Source organism: Mustela lutreola, chromosome X (assembly GCF_030435805.1).
Source record: "Mustela lutreola isolate mMusLut2 chromosome X, mMusLut2.pri, whole genome shotgun sequence".
NCBI lineage: Eukaryota > Metazoa > Chordata > Mammalia > Carnivora > Mustelidae > Mustela > Mustela lutreola.
Genome location: NC_081308.1, coordinates 132,520,936 through 132,540,796, shown reverse-complemented (window position 1 = coordinate 132,540,796; position 19,861 = coordinate 132,520,936). Strand labels below are relative to the sequence as shown.

The window sequence follows — 19,861 nt, the reverse complement described above, 5'->3', positions numbered from 1 at the left end:
GTAATGCTGAAAATGTTAGAATTGGTTTTTCTTCTACGAGAGACCAACGGTACACAGAAGATGTATAGATTGTAAGACTGTTCTAACACCGGTCGTGCCTCCAGTGATTGTACAGCTCTGCCAAGGCCCTAAGCTGCAGAAGTTATTAACATACATTATTTCTTGTGGATGGAGCAGAATTGCTGGTCCTTGAGCCTGGTTGCACATGAATCATGGGTTGGGGTGCCATCAAGAAAAGAGCTCCCTTTGGAGTGTGAACCTATGAATTCAAATGAAAAAGAAAACAAAAAGTGAAAACTTAATTACTATTTAATTGTTCTCTTAATACAGTGGTACCAAGAGGACAAGCAGCCCCCCAGCATAAATATTACATTTAATGAATGTCAACTGAAAGGAATGCTAAATGCTAGAAAGAAAAATAGATCTGTGAAGGAGCTGCTGGTAATAAAGTGTGAAGGAAAAAGACCAAAAGAATTGTTCTTGAAAAGGAGGGATGAATTAAGTGCCAATAAGGCCTACAAAGGACTCTTTATGAGAAAAAGGACTCCTACATCTCAAGGCCAAAAATTCTTATGGGAAAGAGAAGGGAAGTCTGTAGGTAGACATGGAACTTGTTAAATATACAACAGGAATGTGTGTATCTTTGATGAAATACTTCAGTACAAGTATGTGATTTGATATGATTTAAAGGTTAAATGTGAAGGATATACAGAAATTTTCCTGTATAATAATATACATAATTTATAATATACATAATAATATATATAATTTTCCATCAATTCTTGCTTTGACATTTCTCTAGTTTGTGACCTGATAAGCTCAGACTTTTTTCCAGCTTTATTGCAGTATAACTGACAAAGCTGAGTATATTTAAAGTGTACAACATTATGATTTGGCATTCGCATACAGGTTTTTAAATATATTCAAAAGATGAAAAAAGGACATTTGATGAAAGATAAATATAAGGAGGTTGCACAGACCTATTAAGATCTCCTTCCTTGTTTAAACCTCTTAAGTGGTTCCTCACTAAGCATAGACAGTGTGAAACTCCTCGGGCTGACTTTCCAAGACTACTGCTTCTCAATCTATATCTATTCCACTTTTTCCTCACAAGTTGAGGCAGTATGGACTATAGTTAAGGACAACTAGGTAAATTGGAAAATGTTGAAATGACTCGTATCTAAAGACTAATGATTAATGTGTTGACCTGCTGAGAGGTTTCTGGTGATATGCTGCAGGACTGTGTCCTTGGTCTTCCAGATTATGTTTATCTGTGTTATTAATGAAGATGTAGGACACATGTGCATTGAACATATGAATAACATATGTATTGGAAAGGATAATAAATATATTAAGTAGACTCAGAAACATTAATGTGCTTGCCAGGTTAGAGATAGGATCCCAAATGAATAGATGAAGTTCAACAGAGAAAATTGTTAAGTTTTGCTGCTGGATCTTAAAAGTCCCCGTCAGGGTATTGGTAGAAGTGAACAGGGGAGAAGTGAAAAACACTAATGGAATTTTAGTTGATAAAAAGGTTAAGTTTTAAAATTAAGTTTTCCTGTCCTTCTTTCTTTTTAAACTATTTATTAGAGAGAGAGCAATGAGTACACACACAAGTGGAGGGAGGGGCAGAGAGAGAGGGAAAGAGAGAATCTCCAGCAGACCCCCCACTGGGTGAAGAGCCTGATGTGGAGCTCCGTCTCACAACCCCGAGATCACGACCTAAGCCCAAACCAAGAGTCGGATACCCACCAACTGAGCCACCCAGGAGCCCCTCCTGTCTTGCTTGTTGTTGTAACTCGGTGCCAACAACTTAGAAGCAGCTCCCAGCTATCTTCAGTGTACAGGGCTGCCACTTCTGCAGGACTAAACAAACGGCTTGATAACACTTCTGCCTTATAGGGCACCTAGGTAGCTCAGTCAGTGAAGTGTCTGTCTTCAGCTCAGGTCTTGATCTCAGGATCCTGCAATCAAGCCCCATATGGGGCTTCCTGCTTAGTGGGGAGCCTGATTGTCCCTCTGCCTATGCCCCTCCCCACCACTTGTGCTCTCTCAATCAAATAAATAAAATCTTAAAAAAAAAAAAAAAAGACTCCCTGCATTACAAACAGTGCTGCTTAGAAATCATCAAAATTGCTCTTGCCCAAGGATTGAAATCTTGGTCCAATTACATGATGCGATCAGATATTGTAGCCTGAAATAGCCCCATGCTGTAACCAGATGGAACACCTGGTCCTTTTAGGGAACCTAGATGTGTATGCTCCCTTCAATCCACTTGGGTCTGTAGTTACTCATGCCTGTGGAATCGGATCCCCATTTTGTAGTCCAGCCAATGCTAGGGATGACTTTGTATCTGGTTCCTGTAAACTCCCTAGGAAATAGGCCCTATTCTGTTCACTTTTGTTTGGAAAGAATCTTTTTGTAATCCTTCAGTTTTTACTCTGCCATCCACAGATTTTGCTTCAGACCTTGTTATATACTAATACTAGTTGCCATCTGATTACTGATTCCTAACCTGGAATTCCCTTTTGGGGCTTGGACCCTGACTGTCTAACCCTAACCCTATCCTGTGGAGTATCTCAGCTCTACCCCATTCCTTTGTACTCCTTTATACACTTTATCCATGCTTCGGGCCATATGTAATTCAAGCATATAGACACACCTAAGATCATATAATACTTCTCTAATCCTCTTTTGGGGGTTAACTGGCCAATATAGTTAATTATTATAGAAGTTACTCAAAGAAGTCTAAATGAAGATTGAAAAGAGCTGTGAGGTCAGCAAAGGAAAGCATCAGCAAAACAAAAAGACAACCAACTGAATGGGAGAATATATTTGTAAAAGACTTATATGATAAGAGGTTAATAGCCACAATATACAAAGAATTTATAAGACTCAACACCAAAAAAATTCACAAACAATCCAATTTAAAAATGAGAAGTCTTAAATAGACATTTTTCCAAAGAAGATACCTAGATGGCCTATAGGCACATGCAAAGATGCTCAACCTCACTCATGATCTCATGATCAGGGAAATACAAATCAAAACTACAATGAGGTATCACCTCACACCTGTCAGAATGGCCAAAATTAACAACACCGGAAACAATAGGTGTTGGTGAGGATGTGGAGAAAGGGGAACCGTCTTGCTGTATTGGTGGGAATGCAGACTGGTGGAGCCACTCTGGAAAACAGGTTGGAAGGTCCTCAAGAAGTTAAAACGTAGAACTACCCTGAGACCCAGCAATTGCACTACTGGGTATTTACAGCAAGAAAATGAAAATATCAATTCAAACAGATATATGCACTCCTCTGTTTATGGCGGCATTATTTACAATAGCCAAGATATGGAAGCAGCCTAAGTGTCCACTGATAAGCAAGTAGATAAGGACAGCAGACTATTGTGCAGCCATAAAAAGGGATGAGCCTGTGCCATTTGCAACAACATGGAAGGACCTAGAGGGTTAGGGTTAGGGTTAGCAGAATCAGACCTGCAAATACAAAGAACAAACTGACTGTTGCCAGAAGAGAGGGGAGTGGAGAAAGGGGCAGAATGAGTGAAGGGGAATGGGAGGCTGAGGCTCCGAGGTTTGGAATGAATTTAAGTCCCATGGATGGGAGGCAGAGCATAAGGAACAGAGTCCGTGGTACTGTAATAGCACGGTATGGTGACAGATTGCCGCTATGCCTGTGCTGAGCATGGAATAACCCAAAGACTCGTCCGTCACTATGCTATACACCTGAAAGTAATGTAATACTGTGTTTCAACTATACTCAAAGAAAAAAAGTTGAAGAACATTAAAATTAAAAGAAAAAAGGTGGAAAAAAAAAGAAAAAACGTGGGAGGAAGAGAGGAAAAGTAAGAAAGTTTGGTGTTTCCAAATCCCTCTTCTCTCACTGGCCACTCCTTTTCTACCTCCTTTGTAAATTCCTCTGTGTCTCTCTGCCTCATGAATGGCAAACCATTCCAGCACTCACTCCTGAGACTTGTCTACACTCACTCCTAGGTGATCTCATCTACTCTCCGCTGACACTCTTCAGGACTTTTGCACTGCCCACACCCTGTCCCTGGAACTGATCTTCCACAGGGCCTATTCTCTCTTCTCTTTCTGCTCTCTACTTAAGACCGAGTCATATTCTCCATAAAGTGTTCACTGGAAACCTACTCCAATTCTCTAAATTCTTCTTCCCTGCTTTTTTTTTTTTAAAGATTTTCTTTATTTATTTGACAGACAGAGGTCACAAGTAGGCAGAGAGGCAGGCAGAGAGAGAGGAAGGGAAGCAGGCTCCCTGCTGATCAGAGAGCCAGATGTGGGGCTCGATCCCAGGACCCTGGGATCATGACCCGGGCCAAAGGCAGAGGCTTTAACCCACTGAGCCACCCAGGTACCCCATCTTCTTCCCTGCTTTAAATGTCTTCCTCGCATGTCATACCTTATTTGTTTTATTTGTTGTTTGTACTCCCATCATTGGAATATATGTCCCACAAAGGCATGGATTTTTCTTTTGCTTATTGCTACATTCTCAGCTTCTAAAAAAGTACCTAAAACATAGTAGATGCTTAACAGTATGTGCTGGCTGAGTGACAGAAGTGTTAAGTAAGATAAGGACATTGGGTAACAGTGGGGTGCCTTTTATATGGAGTAGTCAAGAGCTGACTCATTTGGTCAGATCCCTGAAGGAAGTAAGGGAGTGAGCAAAGTGGATATCTAGGGAAATATTGCTGCAGGGCCAGGGCACAGAAAATTGCAAATGCCCTGAGCTGGGTGGGTGCCTGGTGTGCTCAAAGAACAGCCTAGAATGAGCTAAGCTAGGCAAGAGTGCCAGGATATGAAGACAGAGAGAGAGACAACATGGAGAACCCTGGCATTTACTCTGAGACAAATGGGAGGGGGACAGTTGTGCCTGAGTGGCTTGATCTAACTTATACTGTAAGCCAGTCACTTCGGGAGCAAAAGAAAGAGAGGCGTCAAGGGGGACTCCAAGGTTTTTGGGTTAGGGTTAGACAAAGTTGCCATCAGCTGTGATTGGAATGGCTGTGGGTAGAACAGCTTTGAGGAGCTCAAGAGCTCAGTTTGGGACACGTGCCATTTGAGATGCCTGTTGATAGGGTCAGAGATTGATTCTGTCCAATATCTAGTGACAGGAAGAAGAAAACTGAGAAGGAACAACAGGTTGAGAGTATGATGACCTACCAGTTAAGTAAAAAAAAAAAAAAAAAAAAAAAAAAAGCAATTCGAGGAGGGAGTGGTCAGCTGTATCACATGCCATTGCCAAGACATGATGTGGACTGAGGATTGGTTATCATAATATGAGGGTCACTCATGATTGCGATAAGAACAATGGAGGCAGACAGAGTCTCATTCTCAAGAGAGAATGAGAGGAAAAGAAGTAGTAGCAGAGCATATAAGAGAATACTTCAGAGGAATTTTTTAGCAAAGAGATAAAATATACTACTACATGGTAGTATATTCCTATGTAGAATGCCACTGAGCCATTATAATTCATTTGGACCAATTTATATAGGTCTCAAAAACATAAATAGGAAATGATAATGATTATAATCAATTTTTTAAAAAATCCTATAAAATAATACATATTTTTCCATAGTAAAAGAATGGAAATGTTCTGGAAGGCCATACATAAATTCATCACAGTCATCGTCTCCGGAGAGGTGGAGGGTGCCTAGCACTAGGAGTGTGCCAAGATTATTTTGGTTTTATTTGTAAAAGTTCATTAAAAACAATCTGAAAAACATTATGACAAAATAGTAACACTTGGGGCACAAATGCACAAGCTAACCTTACACCTAAAGGGTCTGGAGAAAGAAGAGCAAATAAAGCCTAAACCAAGAAGGAGAAGAGAAATAATAAAGGTTTCTGGAGGGGAAGGGGTGTGGAGGGACTGGTAACTGGGTGATAGACATTAAGGAGGGCATATGATGTAATATAACTGGGTATTATGTAAGACATGAATCACAGGTCTGTACCTCTGAAACTAATAATACATTATATGTTAATTAATTGAATTTAAATTTTAAAATGTTTTTAAAAAGATAAAAAGCTTTTGTACAGCAAAAGAAACAACAAAACTAGAAGAGAACCTACTGAGTGGGAGAAGATATTTGCAAATGACATATCTGACAAAGGGTTAGTATCCAATAGATAGAAAGAACTTATAAAACTCAACACCCAAAAAATGAACCGTCCAATTAAAAAATGGGCAGAAGGGGCACCTGGGTGGCTCAGTGGTTTAAAGCCTCTGCCTTCAGCTCAGGTCATGATCTCAGGGTCCTGAGATCAAGCCCGCATCAGGCTCTGCTCAGGAGGGAGCCTGCTTCCTCCTCTCTCTCTGCTTACTTGTAATCTCTTTCTCTCTGTCAAATAAATAAATAAATAAATAAATAAAAATAGTAACACTTAGTCATTCAGGGTTTTGAGGCATGGATGGCTAAACCACAATGCGATATCACCTCACACCAGTCAGAATGGCTAAAATCAACAAGTCAGGAAATGACAGATGCTGGTGAGGATGCGGAGAAAGGGGAACCCTCCTGCACTGTTGGTGGGAATGCAAGCTGGTGCAACCACTCTGGAAAACAGCATGGAGGTTCCTCAAAATGTTGAAAATAGAACTGCCCTATGACCCAGCAATTGCACTATTGGGTATTTACCCTAAAGCTATTATCTTCTGTATCTTCCTGTATTCTTAAACATTTTTTTCTAAATTAACAGCACCAACAAAAACATGAGTGAATTGGTGGTGAGGCTGTGTAGACTGAATGACTTCAGAGTTTTCATTAACTGTATTACATCACATGAAATATATGTAATGCATTGAAGCTATAAAAAGGAGAACTGCTGATTGCAAACAGGTTTTAACCAAGTAAAGAAAAATTTTAAATCATGAGAACATTGCCAAGGAGGCATAGCAAAAATAACAGACTAAAATGAGTTGGGAAAAGGTTGGATTAAAAAATCTGAAATCAGAAAAATTCCAGATATTCTGCTTGTATTAATAATTTCTCCCATTGCAAGTCTTGAACAATAAGAACAAATTCACCTTATTAGATTTCACTTTTTTTTACCTGTTTAATAATGAGAGGAAATGTTTCCAAACAGCAAAATGGCAAAGAAAACTAAAGAAAATGAGATAACAACAAAATCCCTGCAGAAAGGGAGGAAAACCAGTAGCAAACCAGACCTAAACTGAAGAGGTAAAACTGTAAGAGTTTTAGAAAAAAACATAGGGGCTCCTTGCTGCCGTGGACTGTGGGCCATTGGGGTCAATGAAGGGTCTCAAGCAACAACTTGCTCTAAAAACCATTGACTGGGTAGCTTTTGGGGAGATCATACCCCAAAACCAGAAGAAGGCCAATTCTAGCCCCTTGAAATCCTAGATTGAGACACTTACCTCCAGGTTGGCTACTCTCCCTGAGAAACCACCTACAAGGCCAATGTGGCAAAGGCTGGCATGGTAGATGACTTTGAGGAGTTTAATGCCCTGAAGGTTCCTGTGCCAGAGAATAAATACAGTGTTCAGGTGGATGCTGAAGAAAAAGCAGAAAAGTTGTGCTGAGTTTTTGTTTCTCTCAAGGCCAGGACTGAGGAATAGGAAAAAGAGCTGGAGAAGATGAAGAACATTTGATCCATTTGATTAGATGACCACTGAGGACACGAATGAATGAAGTCTTCCCAGAAACCAGATTAGACAAGAAGAAGTATTCCTAGTGGCCTCACCAGCCAATTGAAAATTTAGAAACTTGAGGTGGGGATACAGCTCTCGCCCTCATATTATAAATGCTGGACATTAAAAATTTTTTAAAAAGAAGAAGAAGAAAACAGAGGGGGTAACTGAATTTGGCAATGAGTTCTTCAATATGACACCAAAAGTCCAGGCAACAAAAGAAACAGATAAATTGTGCTTCATGAATGTAAAATAAGGCTTAGTTGAATGTCTATTGTGTGCACATTGATTATTCCTATTTTGGATTACCTATTAATTCTGGAACAGCTTTCTCAAAACTATTCCATTGACACACATCCCATCTCGCCATTTTTAGGGTTCCTTTCTCTATTCCCTTTAGCCATCTCACAAAGCCTTTCGTATATCATTTCTCAAAGGGTTGTGATTTCTTTTTCTAATGTTAGGCAAGAATGTGGATGAATTACCTTGCATTTTAAATTATGTATACCATGCTTTTTTCTGTTAGCACAAATCATGGAGAATTTTCACTATATCTCCCACTCTTGGTATCTTAAAAGGGTTTTTTCTTACCATTCTATACATAGGCACTTGCTGTGAAGTCACTGGATAGCCCACTGGAGGCAATACCTTGAAGAAAAATGTCGTTACTATACGGTACAGTTTCTACTAGTATTTATTAAGAAATGTTATACAGAAAAAAATTCTGCTACATATTTAATTTTGAGAACAAATATATGGAACCATTTCTAGCCAGAACAATGATCTTTCCTTGAACAGGACAAATTTAGGACTAGATAGACATATAAACCAATGCAATAGAATAAAGAGCACAGAAAAAACCCATACATATGTAGTCAATTGATTTCTGACATGGGTACCAGGGTTAAGGTTAGGATGGGGATAGGATGACAGATGAGGCAGGGACAACTGGATATTCACATGAAAAACAATGAAGTTGAAACTTTACCTCACAATATATACAAAATTAATCAAAGATCAAAATTGATCAAAGAACTAAACCTAAGAAAGAAAACCATGAGGATCTTAAAAGAAAACATAGGAAGTAACTTTCATACCATTGGATTTGGCAATGAATTCTTCAAAATAATACCAAAAGTCCAGGCAACAAAAGAAAAAAGTAGATTAAATTAAATTAAATTGGATTTCATGAAAACTCTAAAAATTTTGTGTATTTAAGGACACTACCAAAGGAGTAAAAACACAACCAACAGAATGGGAGAAGATATTTCCTAATCATTTATCTGATAGGGGATTAATATCCAACATATATAAGAACACCTGCAACTTAACAACAGAACAAATAACCACATTCAAAAATGGCCAAAGATATTGAATAGACATTTCTCCAAAGAAAGGACACAAAAGGCAAAAAAAAAAAAAAAAAATCTCATGAAAAGATGTTGAACATCACTAAGCATTAGGGAAATGAAATGAAAATCACAAGAGATATTAATTCACACCCATTAGCCCTTTAGCCACTGGAGTAAATGCTATAACGATTCCTAAAAGAATTAACCATAGAATTATATATGATCCAGCAATTCTGCCTCCAGGTATATATCTGAAGAATTGAAAGCAGAAACTCAAACAGATATTTGTACACCAATGTTCATAACATAGCAGCATTATTCACAATAACCAAAAGATGGAAGCCACCTAAATGTCTCATCAATGGATTAACTAAGGAAAATTATTTAGCCTTAAAAAAGAATGGATGAATCTTGAAGACATTATATTAAGTGAAATAAGCCAGACACAAGAGGACAAATAATGACTGCACTTTATCCTTTTTCCCTTCCATTATCCTCCACACTGGACTGAAAACAGCCGGAAACCTAGAGAGATCACTATCGTACAGATGAGAGAGGACTCCAGAAGTCTGGCTTTGACCTGAATAGCTCCAAAGAGAAAGTCAGAAAGTCTCCCGGTGTTTTTCCTTTTTCTTTCCTCTCTCACACCCCAGCTCCCAGGCACTCCTGATGCCTTGCTGTCTTGCTATCTTGGCAACAGAAGTGGCCTGCAGGCAAGAGTCCAGTATTCCAAGGAGAGAAGTTTTCTTCTCCATTAGGTGGAGCTCTGGCTCCATGAGGGGAGGGACAAGTTTTTTGTGTGTTGTTTTTGGGGGTTTTTTGGGTTTTGTTTTGTTCTGTTTTCAAATTCTCCGGTAACACCACTTGGAGCACTGAGTTGTCTCAATCACAAGGAAGCTGTGAACCCCTATGCTCATGGTGCCCCTCCCACCACCTGTGCCCAAGTAGATTTGATCTTTTTTAATTAAGTTTTTATTTAAATTGCAGCTAGTGAACATACAATGTGATTAGTTTCAGGTGTACAATTCAGTGATTCAGCACTTCTGTAGGACACCTGGTGCTCACGACAAGTACCTCCTTCATCCCCATCATTTCCCCCGTCCCCCCATCCCTTCCCCTCTGGTGACCATCAGTGTCTTCTCTATAGTTAAGAGTCTGCATTTATTAACCCATCCGCTTGTTGGTTGTTGACATCCTACCTAATATACATCATACTAATGTAATCAATATTTATGAATATTATGTAAACTTGCTATAAAGCCTTTTTACATTGGAGAAAAAAAGAACCTGTTGCTTGGTTTACCTCCCTCTCTTTTCTTCCTTTTGCTTAATTTGTTTTGTTTCTAAAAGTCCATATATGCATGAAATTATATGGTATTTGTCTTTTTCTGACTGACTGATTTCACTGAACCATTCTTTTTACAGCTGAATAATATTCCACTATAAATATATACACATCTTCTTCATCTATTCATAAATCTATTCATCTATCGATAGACACTTGGGCTGTTTCCATACTGTCAACAATGCTGCTGTCAACAATACTGTGGTAAACATAGGGGTGCATGTATCTCTTTGCAGAAGGGTTTTTGTAGTCTTTGGGTAAATGCTTGGTACTGCAATTACTGGGTCCTATGCTAGTTTCTATTTTGAACTTTTGAGGAGCTCTGTACTCTTTTCCAGAGCGGCTGCACCAGCTTGCATTCCCACCAACAGTGTAGGAGGGTGCCCCTTTCTCGCATCCTCGACAGCATCTGTTGTTTCCTGTGTCATTGATTTTAGCCATTCTAACAGCTGTGAGGGGATAGTTCATTGTGGGTTTGATTTGCATTTCCCCAATGATGAATGATGTTGAGTATCTTTTCATGTGTTTGTTAGCCATCTGGATGTCTTCTTTATTTTTTAAGATTTTATTTATTTATTTGTCAGAGAGTGAGAAAGAGAGAGAGATTGCACTGGCAGAAACAGCGACAGGCAGAGGGAGAAGCGAGCTCCCGCTAAGCAAGGAACCCAGTGTGGGGCTCCATCACAGGACCCTGGGATCATGACCTGAGTCAAAGGCAAATACTTAACCAGCTGAGCCACCCAGGGGCCCATCTGTATGGCTTCTTGGATAAATGTCTGTTCGTGTCTTCTGGCCATTTTTAAACTGGATTAATCATTTTTGGGGTGTTGAGTTTGATAATTTCTTTATAGATTTTGGATACTAACCCTTTATTGGATGTGTCGTTTGCAAATGTCTTCTCCCATTCCATAGATTACCTTTTAGTTTTGTTGATTGTTTCCTTTGCTGGAAAGAACCTTTTTATTTTAATGTAGTCTCAATAATTTACTTTTGCTTTTATTTCCCTTGCCTCGGGAGGTGGAGGTCAAAAGAAAGCCAGGGTAACAATACTTACATCATACCAAATCAACTTTAAAACAAAGACTGCAGGGGTGCCTGGGTGGCTTAGTCAATTAAACGTCTGCCTTCAGCTCAAGTCATGATCCCAGGGTCCTGGGATTGCGCCCCACATCAGGCCCCCTGCTCAGCGGGGAGTCTGCTTCTCCGTCTCTCTCTGACCCTCCCCCCTGCTCGCTCTCTCTCTCTCTCAAACAAATAAATAAAATATTTTTTAAAAAATAAAAAAATAGGAATGTTTGTGTGACTCAGTTGTTTAAGCATCTTCTTTCAGCTCAGGTCATGATCCCAGGGTCCTCCGATAAAGTCCTGTATCAGGACTTGCTCAGCAGGGAGCCTGCTTCTCCTTCTGCCTGCCACTCCCCCTACTTGTGCTCTCTCTCTGACAAATAAATAAAATCTTTTTAAAAATAAAAAATAAAGACTGTAACAAAAGACAAAGAAGGATACTATATAATCATAAAGGGGATGATCCAACAAGAAGACATAACAATTGTAAATATTTATGCACCCAACATGGGAGCACCCACAAATATATAAAAGTTAATAACATACATAGAGGAATTAATCAATAATAATACAAATAATAGTAAGGAACTTTGACATCGTACTTATGTCAATGGACAGATAGATCATCCAAACAAAAAATCAACAAGAAAACAGTGGCTTTGAATGACACACTGGAACTGATGGATTTAATAGATACATGGAGAACATTCCATCCTAAAACAGCAGAACACACATTCTTTTCAAGTGCACATGGAACTTTCTCCAGAATAGATGACATATTAGACCATAAAACAGGTCTCAACCAAACAGGTCTCTTTAAACAAATTTAAAAAGATAGAAAGTATATCATGCATCTTTTCTGACCACAGCATTATGAAACTAGAAATCAACCACAGGAAAAAACATGGAAAGCCCGCAAATACATGGAAGTTGAATAATATGCTACTGAACAATGAATAGGTCAAAGAAATCAAAGAATAAATAAAAAATTACATGGAAACAAATGAAAATGAAAACACATAGTAGATCTGATCCTGATGAACATTCCAAAGAATGATTACAGGGGAGAGGCCAACACCCAGGTCCCGGGCGACCGTCGGGTGGTGCGCACGCAGGACAGGGCCGAGCAGCAGCACAAAGGCTGCAGACACTGAGCTGACGCTGGCTGGAACCACAGGCCAGAGGAGGAGGCCGGACGTCGTGCAGCTTAACCCTAAGCGGGTCAAGTGCCTGCTGAAACACAAACACCCACATTCCCCGTAAAATTTAACAAGGCCCAGAGACAAAGTCATAGTCAGGAATGTCCGGGATGCAATCCATAATTATTTGGCACATGAAGAAGACCGTGAAAATCTCAACTTGCACGAGAAAAGACAATCAGCGGACACCCGTCACAAGACGGTGCAGATGCTGGAATTACCTGACAAAGTTAAAGCGGTCATTACAAAAATGCTCAGTAGGTCACCGCGAACGCTCTTGAAACAAAAGTTAAAAGAGAAAACGTCAGCAAAGAAATAGAAGATACAGGAAAGACATTTGTCTTGGAAGCTTAGAACTAAAAAATGCAATAACTGAAATAAAAATACCCAATTGAAGGACCCAATACCGCAATGCAGATGACAGAGGAAAGATTCACTGAACTTGAAGACAGACCAATAGAATTATTTATCTGGAGAACAGAAAAAAAAAGATTTAAAAGAAACAAAAAGAGCCTCAAGAACCAGCAGGACAACAGTCTAAAGATCTAATATTTGTGTTATTAGAGTCACAGAAGGAAAAGAGAATGACTATAGCGCTGAAAAAACATTTGAATCATTAAGGGCAGAGAACTTCCCAAGTTTGGCAAAGGAGATATAAACGCAGATTTAAGAAGCTATATAAACCTGAGCAGAATAAACTCTCCAAATCCATGCCATCATATTCAAACTTCTGAAAATGAAAGACAGAAAATATCTCAAAAGCAGCCATGGGAAAACTGCAATATCTATAGGGGAACAAATGATTCATATGACTGGATTTTTCACCAGAAAAATTTTTCTAACCCATGAGCCAGAATAAAGTGGCCCATTTTTCAAATGCTGAAAGAAAAGAACTATTACTCCAGAATTTTGTATCCAGTAAAAATTGCTTTAGGATTAAAGGTGAAATGAAGCCATTCTCAAATGAAGGAAAGATAAGAGAATTCATAGCCAGACTTGCCAGAATTGCTAATGGATACTCTTTATTAGAAGGGAAATGATACTAGAAGGAGTTTTGGAATATCAGAAATGAAGGAAGAGCAACAGAAATGGTAAATATCTCAGGAGATGTAATAGGGCAAAAAGTATTAAGAATGTCTGATGAGTCTTTTCAATGTAACATGTATAGACAACTATAACATAAAAAAGAGGAACGTAAGGGGACCTATATGGTGCTAATGGTTTTACACTCCAATTGAAATGGTAAAATTTTTATTCTAAATGGACTGTGAAAAGTATGTATTTTGTACCTGCTAGAGCAAACACTAAAAAATCATACAGAGAGATAGAGTCCAAATTACAACATATAACTTAAAATGAAATACTATTCCAAAATCTAGTCAAAGGACCCAAAAGAAGGCAAGAAAGAAGAAACAGAGGAACAACAATGACAATGAGTAGAGGGAGCAAACAGAAAATAACAAAATGGTAGCCCTTAATATAAACACATCAGGACCCAGATGACATTTGCGGAATCTTCCACCCAACAGCTGCTGTTCATGGAATGTTCACCAAGATAGACCTTATTCTGGGTTATAAATCAAAATGTAACAAATTTAAAAGAATTTAAAGTATATAACATACTTTCTTTGACCATAAAAGAATTTAGAAATCAATTATAAGCTCAAATCAAGCAGAAGGAGGGAAATAACAAAAAGATAAAAGCAGAAATTTGTTAAAAACAAAACCAATAGAGAAAATTCAAGAAAGCCAAAAGTTGGTTCTTTGATAATGATCAACAAGATTGATAACTCTGTAGCAAGACTACCAAAACCAGAAGACACAAATCACCAATATCAAGAATGAAAGAATGGAAATGACCAGATTTTATAGCCACTTAAAGGCAAATAATAAGAGAATAATATTATTAGATTTTTTAAAAAGATTTTATTTATTTATTTGACAGGCAGAGATCACGAGTAGACAGAGGGGCAGGCAGAGAGAGGGGGAAGCAGGCTCCTCGCCGAGCAGAGAGCCCGATGTGGGGCTCGATCCCAGGACCCTGAGACCATGACCTGAACCGAAGGCAGAGGCTTAACCCACTGAGCCACCCAGATACCCCTATTATTAGCTTTTTAAACATAAATTTGACTCCAACTGTTAGGTTGTTTCTACCCTTCTTCCTATTAATTCCAAACCCAAAATTTCTTTGCTGTAACCTCTCTGGGTTCTTAGTCACCTGTGTCCACTATGAAGCCACACAGACACAACTTTCCTTAGTACATTTTGAAATTACTTATTCCTGTTTCCCAAATCCTCTCAAAATTCTCATTCCTAGAACGTACCTCAGCTGCATATTAGGAAAACAAAGTCACTGTATACTCAATAGTTAATATGCAGTTTGTTATATCATTGGGCCGGTGAAGTTTTAGTATATGTGCTGCCAAAGCAAGGATTGGACCAATGAAGTTTTAAAGCAAAATCATATAAAAATAGCACAGGTCCACATCCTTAAAACCTTAGGGGCCAAATGTATTTTGGAATTCAAAATGTTTTGTATTTTGGAAAAATAATTTAGAAATTACACAAAGAATATATTAGGAACACCCCCAGGGGGGGGGAGTGGAATAGCACCCTGATAATTTAAAAAAAAAAAAAAAAAAAAAAAAAAACCACCTTGTTCTCTAGAGCTTTCTGAATTTTAAAATTGCAGATAATTTATTGGGGACACATATTTCAACTTTCAATCCATTAGCAACTCCTGTCAGTTCTCTCTCTCTCAAGTCTCTTTCTTTTGATCTATTGGCACCATTCTAGCATTCTAGGTAATAATACATAATAAATATTACCATGTGGGGAACAGGAGGAATAGAAATATGTTTCCAGAGGGTTGATGTGCAGGTGTAGGTATTCAACTGCCATTTCATTCCACCAGCAATTTCCATCTCTGAGGGCTGGGGCCACTCCATGTCCAATCTAAGAGGGGATTTATAAATCAGCCCATTTTGGAGCATGGCAAATCTACCATTTAAACGTAAAAAGTCAGGGTACAGCCCTGGAGACAATGATCATGTTTCTCAACAGGTAGGAGATAATAGGAAGGAATCACAAAGCAATTCCAAAAAAGACCAATTGGCTATTTTGGTATATGAAATTAAGTTGTCATTACAGAACTAAAAGTTTCTACAGGGTTTTACTAGATAATGCCAAACTTAAAGCTTGAGAGATGATAGAAAGAATGAATAAATAAAGTGATTGAGTGGATACATTTTATTCTAAACTATCTTAATGGTGTATCTGGAGAAAAAACTGCTATTATGTTCTGAGCCCCACGAGGCTATCCACCAGCTGTGTAACCTTGATTGAGTAACAGCCGGTTGCTGTATCGGGAATTCTCTCGACCTTGCGCTTCTGTAGGGTTAGGGTTAGGGTTAGAGGGTTAGAAGCACAAGGTAGAGCTTCTTTTCCCTGAATCCCATGTACTTCTCTCTCTTACTTTACTTCTCTCTTTCCTTAGAGCGTACACTGTAGGAGCTTCCTGAGCAAAGGTGCATGGTAGGTAATGTTTTTAGATTTTTTGAATCTGCTTACTCAGAGGAGCTTCTTTTATTGGCCTTTACAGAGAAATCAGTTTTGCATTTATTTGTTTTTGTCTGCAGTTTTATCGATTTGAGCTTTTAACTTTATAAATTTTATTAATTTATTTTTTATGATTTTATATAGATTTCTTAAGATAAAAACTAAATTCTTACTAATTTCTCTTTTCTAACAGTGATGAAACTTTCCTCTGAGTTTAGCTTTCAATAGTTATAAAACTATGGATTTCCTCTTTGGCGAAAGGATTATATTTTTAAACTTATACATAGTTAAGATTTTCATGCTCAACTTTTTATTAACAAGTTCCAATTTCACTAGATTATGACAATTTAATTTCATTAGATTATGACAGTAGCCTGTAAAATTCTTTAGTTTTTTTGTCAAGTTTTTCTTTGTGATTGCTTTGAAGAAAATAAGCAGTGCACACTTGGGTTTATTATTTATTATGCATTATTCAAATTTGAAATCACCCATTATAATTGGATTTTTCTCAAGTTCTCCATGTATTTCTAATAATTTTTACCTTATATATTTAAATTTGTGTATATACAAAATAGCACCTCCATAATCAGTGTCTTTTATCTTTGTATGATATCCTTCCTTATTCTGTTTAGTGAATTTAAACTTACATTCCACAGTGTTTGTTGTTAGTGTTAGTGTTTGTTGTTTGTTCTGCCTTCCTTTGTTTTCCACTGGCCTGCTTTTTGGAGGTTTTTTTTGGCTGAAAATGTAGGGATTCACACACTGAAGTAACATTGATTATCTTAAGATGCGGAGGAGCTCCAACTGGTGGTTTTATTGTCTTTGTTTAATAAAGTAAAAAATAAGTATTATTCATTTAATACACTCTATATAATAAAGGAAGAAAAGAACCAAAAGTACAAAAACTTTGAGAAATGCCAATATTTAAGACATGCTTAAAAAAAGAAGATCCTTCAGATGAACCATGAAGGGATTGTCAGAGAGGTAAGAGGAGAACCATGCAGTACATAATACATTACACTTTAACCAAGAACTTAACCTACAAAAATTGGGATAGTATATAAAGAGTAAATTCTCTAATTTAATATTTGAAGGAAAAAAAATCACCTAAGAGTTTTATAACAAATGATTCCTGTATCGAATTTTAAAGTAATTATTTTCTAGTTATTCTCATGAGTCTCTTCCTCTAACATGTATATATTATTGTCTGTCCTTTTTAAAATAAGAAAAACTTACCTGTTGACTGGACTTTCTCCAAGGTTAAGATCTATTTAATAAAAAAAGCAAATTTTACATTATTTTTATATACTTTTTCTTAAAATGCATTTATATATATATATATATATATATATTATCTAAAATATTAATTTAAAAATAGATGTTTACTTCCTACAGGGTTTACAAGTGAGCCATCCAGATTTTTTGCTGTGATTTTTCCATGTTGCTGTCTGGCTTCAACAGATTTGTGGGCTTGTGAAGGTAATGTTGGTTATAATATATCAGATAGGGAAGATAATCTGAAAATAAGAGACAAAATTAGATGAAAAACTAAACCAAATTTATACCAATAATGATATATATATGTACCTCCCATTACAAACTAACAGCACATCAAGTTCTTAGGTTAATGAGTATAAAGTCACATAAAGTTATTCATTAAATACGTTTTAATTGAGCACTTGTTAGACACAATACTAGATACTAAAGATACAGCAGTGAAGAAAAAAACATAAAAATCTCTGCCTTGGGCGCCTGGGTGGCTCAGTGGGTTAAGCCGCTGCCTTCGGCTCAGGTCATGATCTCGGGATCCTGGGATCGAGTCCCGTGTCAGGCTCTCTGCTCAGCAGGGAGCCTGCTTCCCTTCCTCTCTGTCTCTGCCTGCCTCTCCATCTACTTGTGATTTCTCTCTGTCAAATAAATAAATAAAATCTTAAAAAAAAAAAAAATCTCTGCCTTCATGTAGCTTACATTACAATAGAGACACAAAATAACCAAGATAAATGAAGTATATGTTAGTTTGTGATTGTGATTGTGATAAGTACTGAGGGAAAAATATCCAAGGAAGAGGTGTGATATGTTGGTGGCGGAGGGGTATGTAAATTTAGATGGAAAAGGCTCACTGAGAAGAGGACTTTTAAATAAAGACCTAACATATATGGAAGAGAGCCATGAAGATCCTCCAGCGAGGAGGCCAATGTGTCGGGAGTCAGAGTAATGAAAGGAGTCAAAAAGGCAATTGAGGGCCTTGTAAAGAATTATAAGGACTTTGCATTTTACTCAGAGGCCACCATCTTCGGCAGCTTCCCTGAGATGTGGAAGCCACTGGAGGGATTTGGACAGAGGAGAGACATGATCTGCCTGGCTTGTATTTTAATCAGATCGCTCTGTTATGTGAAGAATGGACTGTAGAGGGCAAGGGAAGAAGCTAAGAGACAATGGTAACTTGAAATAGGGTTAGCCCTGAAGATAGTGAGAAGTGGTCAATGTTTAGATATGTTTTGAAGGTGAAATCAACAGGTTTGGGGAGGAATATCAGAAGCTTAGTTTTGCACGTAGTGAGTTATAGAACCAGACTAGATCATTCAAGTAAAACCACTGAATAGACACTTGGCTATATAATTCTGGAGTCCAGGAGAAATATCCGTAACTGGAGAGAATAATTTGGGAGTCCTTATCATGTAAGCAGTACTTACGGCCTTGAGTCTGGATGAGGCCATCTAGGCAGTGAATAAGTATATATAAAGAAGAGAAATGAGGAAAAAACATCAAAAAAAAAAACAGTCTAAAAAAGAGCCAAGAATCACATAAGAGGAAAACCAGTAGACGAACTGAAGAAACTGTATGAAGGAAGTGGGAATGGTGAACTAGGGGGTCTAATAAGATGAAAACCAAGTAATCAGCATCAGAACTTACAACATGGAGGTGATTGGTGACTTTGACAAGGGTCAGTTAGTGGTGTGGAGGTAAAAATAGCGCTTAATGTAGCTTATGAGTTACTTAGTAACTCTATGAACAAGCAGGCAAAACAATAAAGACACAAAGGATTTGAACAACACAATAAGAGGATACAGTTTTCCAGTGCACATAGAACTTCTATCAAAAAAAAAAAAAAAAAGACTATATGATGGGCCACGAAGCAAGTATCAACAAATTCCAAAGGACTAAATTTATAGAGAAGGTTCTTTGACATAGTGCAAGTAAGCCAGAATTCAGTAGCAGGAAAGATCTTTAGAAAATCCCCATATCTCCAACAGACAAATGAAAAGATGCTCAACATCACTCATCATCAGGGAAATACAAATCAAGACCACGATGGGATGCTACCTCACATCTGTCAGAATGGCTAAAATCAACAACACAAGAAACAATAGATGTTGGCAAAGATGTGGAGAAAAAGGAACCCTCTTGCACTGTTGGTGGGAATTCAAGGAGGTGCAGCCACTCTGGAAAACTTAAAAATAGGACTAGCCTGTGGTCCAGTAATCTCAATACTGGGTATTTACCCCCATAATACAAAAACACTAATGCAAACATATATGTGCATCACTACATTTATAGCAGCATTATTGACCATAATAGCCAAGTCATGGAAATGGTCCAAGTGTCCAATGATAGATGAATGGATGAACAAGATGTGGTATATATACACAATG

At 37.9% G+C, this 19,861-nt stretch overlaps 1 protein-coding gene and 1 pseudogene across 1 annotated transcript in view; one reads left to right on the top strand and one right to left on the bottom strand.

Annotated features, from left to right (window-relative positions):
* The window catches only part of LOC131820853 (phosphatidylinositol-binding clathrin assembly protein-like), a 34,863-nt gene that overhangs the window by 693 nt on the left and 14,309 nt on the right, over positions 1–19,861 (bottom strand). The window contains exons 11-15 of the mRNA XM_059156701.1: positions 17,595–17,678; positions 17,445–17,475; positions 15,479–15,605; positions 8,281–8,337; positions 155–259 (exon numbers count right to left, since the gene is read on the bottom strand). Coding sequence (XP_059012684.1) covers positions 155–259; positions 8,281–8,337; positions 15,479–15,605; positions 17,445–17,475; positions 17,595–17,678 — 404 coding nt within the window. The remainder of the gene's footprint in view (positions 1–154; positions 260–8,280; positions 8,338–15,478; positions 15,606–17,444; positions 17,476–17,594; positions 17,679–19,861) is intronic.
* LOC131820855 (ATP synthase subunit d, mitochondrial-like) lies at positions 6,537–11,634 on the top strand (annotated as a pseudogene).